Source organism: Triticum dicoccoides, chromosome 7B (genome assembly GCF_002162155.2).
Source record: "Triticum dicoccoides isolate Atlit2015 ecotype Zavitan chromosome 7B, WEW_v2.0, whole genome shotgun sequence".
NCBI classification, from domain to species: domain Eukaryota; kingdom Viridiplantae; phylum Streptophyta; class Magnoliopsida; order Poales; family Poaceae; genus Triticum; species Triticum dicoccoides.
Window position 1 is genome coordinate 238,334,650 of NC_041393.1, and position 7,860 is coordinate 238,342,509.

General features: G+C 47.0%; 1 protein-coding gene across 2 annotated transcripts; it reads right to left on the minus strand.

The window, feature by feature from the left end:
- Positions 1-1,951: 1,951 nt before the first annotated feature.
- LOC119342083 (multiple organellar RNA editing factor 8, chloroplastic/mitochondrial-like) lies at positions 1,952-7,423 on the minus strand. Of its 2 annotated transcripts, XR_005165373.1 has the most exons (5): positions 6,971-7,423; positions 4,159-4,256; positions 3,994-4,059; positions 3,038-3,226; positions 2,804-2,943 (listed from the first exon to the last, which is right to left on the minus strand). XR_005165373.1 is itself a non-coding variant. In XM_037613926.1 (4 exons), the coding sequence occupies exons 1-4, from the start codon at positions 7,336-7,338 to the stop codon at positions 2,225-2,227; spliced, it is 1,251 nt and encodes a 416-aa protein (XP_037469823.1). In that variant the 5' UTR covers positions 7,339-7,419; the 3' UTR covers positions 1,952-2,224. The 2 variants fall into 2 exon arrangements, 1 of the variants encoding a protein (XP_037469823.1); XM_037613926.1 differs by lacking the exon at positions 3,038-3,226 and having other exon boundaries at positions 1,952-2,943; positions 6,971-7,419.
- Positions 7,424-7,860: the final 437 nt, after the last annotated feature.

Below are 7,860 nucleotides of genomic sequence, written 5' to 3' on the forward strand. Positions count from 1 at the left end.
GACAGCATTTCTAAAGGAGGAGGAATACCGAGAAAAACACACTGAAGCACGAGTATAGGGTGTTATACCACTATGGTGGCCTCAACCTACGTAAAATCCTTTGGCGTGTGCATGAAGTGATCGAGTGTTTTAACCCCTGGTCGAACAATCTAGGAGCAACATCGTAGCTCCAATCTTGACGATCACCCATTGACAACGCCGCACATAGGTGGTTGTAAGACTCGACCTGAGCACCTTCCTCCTCCATCTCAACACCACACTCTCCCACGGGCTCGAGCTCAAGGGCCACTTCAATGGGGGTGCTGCCACTGACACCAAATGACATTGGAGACGAGGGCCGATAGTGCTGCAACCGGCAACCACCATGGATGGAGAAAAATGGTCTAGATGCTGGAGACATGATGGATGCAGGGACCACATGTTGGAACATGCCGACGTCGTCGCTACAACCGAGGTGAACATTTACTGGAACCAGTGTGCTCAAAAGTTGCGACGGGGCTCCCGTCAATGTTGGAGAAGACGTGTTGGACGCCATGGTGCTACGGTTGTGCTGGTACGCCGACCACGATTTGCTGCAACCGGCAATCGGAAGTTGCTACCATGGTTTCCACAAATTGGAACCGATAATAAAAGGTTGCGACTTGGGTGATGATTTGCTGGGACCGGCAAGACTACAAGTTGTGATCAGCAAGATGATATTTTTTGCTGGAACCGACATATCGCGATGCTATGACCGACATGTTGTAGTACTTGAACTAGCACGTCATGATGTTGCGATCGACACAGAGCTAGAACCGGCGGTCGTGTATGGACGCAAGTTACCTGGCACTCGACGGCAGAGACCCGGGGGTGCACCCGCATGCTGCAACTACGTCGAGCTCGAGTTGCATGACGCCCGACACACGCTAGGAACAACACCCACCAGTGATGCAATCGACAAAGGGCCATTGCTGGGAGCAGGGAAGGACAAGGGGTTGCGAGAAGAGGGGGCGAGCTCTGCAGCCTCCGATGCAAGCACGAGGGCGGCCCCGAGGACGAGCGGCGGTGCTACAATAAGGCCACACAGAGGGCCGGTGCCGCTAGCGCGGGTGTCGTTGGCTCCCGCGAGTTGTGGAAAGGGACGAGACGACTGCGTGGAAGGGGAGGGACGACTACGTGTGGTTTGACGACCGGCACAGAGCGTCGCCCCCAGCCTTTTTCCAGTCGGGGGGAGTATTTGGTTCAGTGTGATCTATCTTAATCTTACCATCTGTGTAATTCTACCATCCCTTTTCGGGGTCACCAAAACCTTTTTAACACTCAAGTAAATCACTACTCTCTGTTCCAAAATACTTTAATCCTACCATCCTTTTTGAGGGGTCACCGAAACCATTTTTACACTCAAGTCACTACTCTCTCTGTTCCAAAATACTGTAATTCTACACTCAAATCACCAAACCTTTTTAGTTTTTAACACTCAAGCAAATCACTGCTCCTTCCGTTCCAAAATACTTGACATTTTAGATTTGTCCTAACTCAAACATTTTAAGTTTCACCAAGTTTATTGAAAAATATATCAACACCTACAACACCAAATTAGTTTCATTAGACTAAGCAAAAAATATATTTCATACCATATATAACCAAGAAAAAAAAAGCACTACTAAAAATAGTGCCGCCCCTAAAAATACGCTATTAGCGAGGCATTGTACATTGACTTATTTGGCAAGACAATTCTCTACACGCTATAGCGTGCTATAAACGGCTTTACTTTCTTCAGTGTATATAACTGAGGTTGAAAATATTCATATATGTTTCTATATAAATGATCAAACTTCAGAAGTTTAACTTCAAGCACTCCTTAACCATCTTGTCATTAAGCATAAAAAAATGCTAACTGCCGGCGTGCAACAGCAGCATAGAAGTCTAAGAATACATTATGACAACAGGAAACAGATAGCACAGCTCAAAGGACCAATTAAACGGACAGCTAATTGCAGAATGTGCACGCTGAGATGTGGACAACTGAACCATTGGCAATATTGCACATTAAAAGTTCAGCATCACAGAATATTTAGGTTACTTGAAGGAGAATCGATAAAAATATGCCATAACAATAGTTGGATGTATACTACTGCACATCGCATCTTCTACGGAATTATGCTGGCAACGCTTCCCAGGAAAATCAGTTCATTTGCGACTCAGTGGCACCTCACTGGTAGTTCACGTTGCCTCATCCTTGGCCTTACTGCTGATTATAGCCACCTGGCGCACTGCTGTTGTAGCCGCCAGGATAGCCATAACCTTCACGAGGGGGTGCATTGGCACCTTGATATCCAGGACTGCTGCCTGGGTGTGCTGGTCCAGGGCCGCCAGGCAAGTTGCCTCCTGGATAAACTTGGTTACCTCCCTGATGCCCAGCAGGTCCACCTTGGTAGCCAGCTTGACCACCTTGCTGATAATTAGAAGCACCACTGGGGACGTAGCCCGCCTGTTGGTTCGGCATGTGGGAGGCCCTGCCCGGTGTGTACCCTGTCTGTGGGTTTGGCATTTGGGGTGCACCGCCCGGTGTGTGCCCTGTCTGTGGGTTCAGCATTTGGGGTGCACCACCCGGTGTGTATGCTGCCTGTGGGTTCTGCATTTGGGGCTGGTAATTTGATGGACCACCTGGAGTATATGGTGGAGGCACGTTGCCACGGTTCTGACTAGGCGGTGGAGGTGGAGGCATGCTGCCCGGGTTCTGGCCAGGTGGAGGGCCGTTGAAACCCTGCTGCCCAGGAGGTGCATCTCTGTTTTGGAAGTTCTGCATGTTCTCCCTTCTCCTCTCAAAGTTCCTTGACCTATCAAAGTTGCGGGGCCTATCACTGCGCCGAGATCTTTCATTGGCACGGGCATTGTTCCTCACCCATTCCTCATGATATTTAGGATCATAAGGAACAGCTTCCCCACCTATAAAAGGTTCCCCTGAAACAGAAGGTGTAAAGTATCAAGTGTTTGAAGATTTGTTCACCAATTCCTGTCATGTGCTTTCAGCCATGATAAGTAAGCCCAAGCTCACCACATTAAAGTTGGTTCTCACACAAGTGTACCCATGGTTTTCGAGTCGCGCGATTAGTCGATGTGTGTCGCAAAAAAATGTCGACTCGAGTCGCGGGTCGCGACTAGTCGCAACTGCAGGCTCGACTTTTTCCGAGTCGCTACCCCAGAGCGACTCGGATGAGTCGCGACTCGAAAACCATGAGTGTACCTGAAAAATGAACAGGTTCATCCCCAAACATTATCTGGTGTTGCTTAGCAACTACTACCCTCGTCCTGGTTTATTGGTCCCCTTCGTATTTTGTGTCAAACTTTGACCATAGATTTAACTAAAAAAATGTTAATGCATGTCATAAAATATTATATCATTGGATTCGATTTGAACATAGTTTCTAATGGTATAATTTTTTATGACATGCATTGACACTTTGTTAGTTAAATCTACGGTCAAAATTTGACACTAAATACAAAGGGGACCAATAAACCAGGACGGAGGTAGTAACCCATAATGCAAGAAACTGACATCTGCTAGTGCTATGTCAAGGCTATCAGATTAGAAAGGGCAGCTCCTAATTTGTCTGAATCCATGAAGAAAACATACATATTGAAGTGTGAAAATATCAAACCTATTTTACCTCGCCCTTAAGAACAATCGTATTCATATCCCTAATGAACACATAAAGACATCATAGAAGCAGATAAAGGATGCTCATGTAACTGTAAAAGTACATTTCATGACACAGCAAAGTTCACATTATGGTAATCCATCTTATAACCAACATACAGCATGTTGAACATCGGCTCCAGATCTGATATCTAACCCTAAATCTTGTTTTGATCATTTGGATCAGTGACCAGTGTTAAGTTCAAGTAGACTGCTTAATTTAGAAGTACCATGGTGACTATACTGAGCTCAAAAGAGAAGGCAACAAACCACACAATAGTAATCAGAAAGTCAGCATGATCTTATATAATTACCTCCATAGTCCTTATTTCTGACATCAAGGTATGAATCAGGGAGAACCCAACGGACTTTGGGCAGCTCTGTGAATGATAGAGGTGTAAGATTCAAGAAAGAATGTTTCTAATTGAGTGCATTATGCACTGGAACGTCCTCAAGATCGCTTCATAAAGCATTAATACCTTTAAGTTTATATGAGAGTTCTTCAGATACAAGGGCACCAAAAGCAAAGTAATGACGAGTTGACACCGAGTATATCTTCTGCCTAGCTTCTTGCTCACTGGAACATTAAAAGAAGTTAATATGCGCCATGGTACATAGATTAGAATGATAAGAAAAATGGGGGGCAACCAACATTACATACCCGGAAACCAAAATGTGCATAAGGCTAACATGAAAACTGAAGTAAATTTTAGATAAAGGTAACACGACCCGTATTTCAAAATATAACCAAAATCAAGCCAAATAACAAAGCACGGGTGTTGCACTACGTGACTATGTAGATCGACAGATTCATGTCTTCATCAAATAAGACAAGATTACCAACGCCCTGAAAGATCCCAAATTCCACATCACACTAGAGCAATAAGGGCAGTAACAGACCATGCTCCCAACATTACTTTTGCCAGTAATAAGAAGTACCCGCCCAGCAGAAAATAGACATAGAAACAAAGCACTCTCCATTTACATAAGAAAAAGCATGGATATGGTAGATTCAGCCGATTGGCCGGCCTACTACGGCAGGACACAGCGACATGGCAGGATAAGCAGGGATCAGCAGTATCCCCTCATTTACAAACAACAACAACAAACAACAACAAAGCCTTTAGTCCCAAACAAGTTGGGGTAGGCTAGAGGTGAAACCCATAAGATCTCGCAACCAACTCATGGCTCTGGCACATGGATAGCAAGCTTCCACGCACCCCTGTCCATAGCTAGCCCTTTGTCGATACTCCAATCCTTCAGGTCTCTCTTAACGGACTCCTCCCATGTCAAATCCGGTCGACCCCGCCCTCTCTTGACATTCTCCGCACGCTTTAGCCGTCCGCTATGCACTGAAGCTTCTGGAGGCCTGCGCTGAATATGCCCAAACCATCTCTGACGATGTTGGACAAGCTTCTCCTCAATTGGTGCTACCCCAACTCTATCTCGTATATCATCATTCCGGACTCGATCCTTCCTCGTGTGGCCACACATCCATCTCAACATACGCATCTCCGCCACACCTAACTGTTGAACATGTCGCCTTTTAGTCGGCCAACACTCCGCGCCATACAACATTGCGGGTCGAACCGCCGTCCTGTAGAACTTGCCTTTTAGCTTTTGTGGCACTCTCTTGTCACAGAGAATGCCAGAAGCTTGGCGCCACTTCATCCATCCGGCTTTGATTCGATGGTTCACATCTTCATCAATACCCCCATCCTCCTGCAACATTGACCCCAAATACCGAAAGGTATCCTTCCGAGGTACCACCTGGCCATCAAGGCTAACCTCCTCCTCACACCTAGTAGTACTGAAACCGCACATCATGTACTCGGTTTTAGTTCTACTAAGCCTAAACCCTTTCGATTCCAAGGTTTGTCTCCATAACTCTTAACTTCCCATTTACCCCCGTCCGACTATCGTCAACTAGCACCACATCATCCGCAAAGAGCATACACCATGGGATATCTCCTTGTATATCCCTTGTGACCTCATCCATCACCAATGCAAAAAGATAAGGGCTCAAAGCTGACCCCTGATGCAGTCCTATCTTAATCGGGAAGTCATCGGTGTCGACATCACTTGTTCGAACACTTGTCACAACATTATCGTACATGTCCTTGATGAGGGTAATGTACTTTGCTGGAACTTTGTGTTTCTCCAAGGCCCACCACATGACATTCCGCGGTATCTTATCATAGGCCTTCTCCAAGTCAATGAACACCATATGCAAGTCCTTCTTTTGCTCCCTATATCTCTCCATAAGTTGTCGTACCAAGAAAATGGCTTCCATGGTCGACCTCCCAGGCATGAAACCAAACTTATCATAGACCTCCCCTCATTTATGAATTAAAAAAAACAAGGACACTGGTTGGGGTACATGGATACGCTGGGGACTCGGGAGGCCAAATAACAGCCTCGGCCCGAATACAAATCCTATTTGTCAGGCTCCCACATATGCTCGCCACAAAAAGGAACGAGCTCCTCCTGGCTCTAGCGAACGCAGCGCCGCCGGCCGCTGCCACCTTGACTCGGCCGGCGCTGTTTGCCAAGCGCAGCAGCCTCTCTTCCCAATGACAATCACGCTCAAGCAGGTAACACCAACTCCCCAGGCCCAGCATCCTCTCCTCAACCTCTTCATCTCTTTGTGACTCTTGCTGTTGAGCTGCTGCTGCTTGCTTCCCCATGTGGTCATGCCATTGCTGCTTGCCTGCTTGCGTCTTTTATTAGCTGCATGATGATGTACTCTGATTAAATTTCGGTGCTGCTTTTGGGTATTGACTGTTGCTTGCTGTTAGGGGGCATGGCATCTGGGAGTGCCACCGCTAGTAGCCAATCATCCATGGGTGAGACTGAAGGGCAGCCTGATGTTAAGATCCTACTAGTTTACTAATATCTCATCTCGTTTTCTCATTAATTATTTTATTTTAACTCTATATTACATGGCATGTTTTAATTTTTTATATATTACTTGCAGTATCCCCAAATGGTTGTTTTTGGAATGCCGAATCCTGTGTCCCCGTATGGGCATAACTGTGTCTGTGCTTCTTAGCTCACACCAGACATAACAAACTAACAATGTAATCAAATTTGATTCAACCAAGCAAAAACAGTTACAGTCGTATTACTGATTTTAAAATTTTCCCCTGAACTAAACATTAGTGAGACAAACTCCGGTATAAAATGCAGGAGAATCTACACAACAAGAGCGCGCTGCGCATCCCATCAATAAAGCTCCATCACCCGTCTAACACAACAAGATGAAGATGCGAGAAATGGTTACGGCGATACCTTCCGACGACCTGGGCGAGGGTCTTGATGTAGCTATCGATGATCTCGTCGCGTGTGACATCAGGATTAGCAGCGTCGCCCGCGGGCGGCTCCATGACTACCAGCCAGTGTTCGAAGTCGCACCCATCGAGGAGGATAGTCTCCTTGGGCGGCCGGTTGCTCCAGTTGGGCGAGGAGTCCCGCAGCGACGACGTCGCCGGCTGTGTGGCGAAGCACCGCACCGCCCCGCGCGCCGCCGCCGGGACGGGCGAGGTCGCAGCCGGGAGGAGGCTGGCGGCGGCGGCGAGAGGGCGGAGGAGGAAGCGAGAGGCCGCAGCGGGGAGTGGGGATAGACGGGAGAGGAGGACGGCGCGCGATGCCATCGCCATGGGGTAAAAACCCTAGGAGATGGGTAGGGGATGAGGACGAGACGGAAGAGAGAGAGATAGAGAGAGACGAGAGACGAGAGGAGATAAGGGGTTTTTTTTTTTGAAAAGCAAAGCTTTATAGATCAACGACGTCCAGGCATATTGCCCGACAGCCGACACGCAAGCAGCCGTTTTGGGCGGTACAATAGGATGTGTTTGGTAGCCTGCATCATCCTGTCACGGTGTTTCTCCCGAGCCATGTTAAGTACAGACATGCTGAGTACATACATCTGCAGTTGTTTGGTAGCATGTATGTGTACAGACATGCTGAGTTGAGACTCTGTTTGGTAGCATGTATCTGTCGGGACGTGCTGGGCTCAGAATTTGTATGGTAGGCTGTATCTGAGATGATGAAGATACCATAGTTACAAATACGTGATAAAATAATTGTGTGCACAATTCAAAGGAGTTTACGGCGGCATACATCATTCGCGAACATTTCGACAATATGTAAATATGAAGAAAAAATACAACTTAAAATAT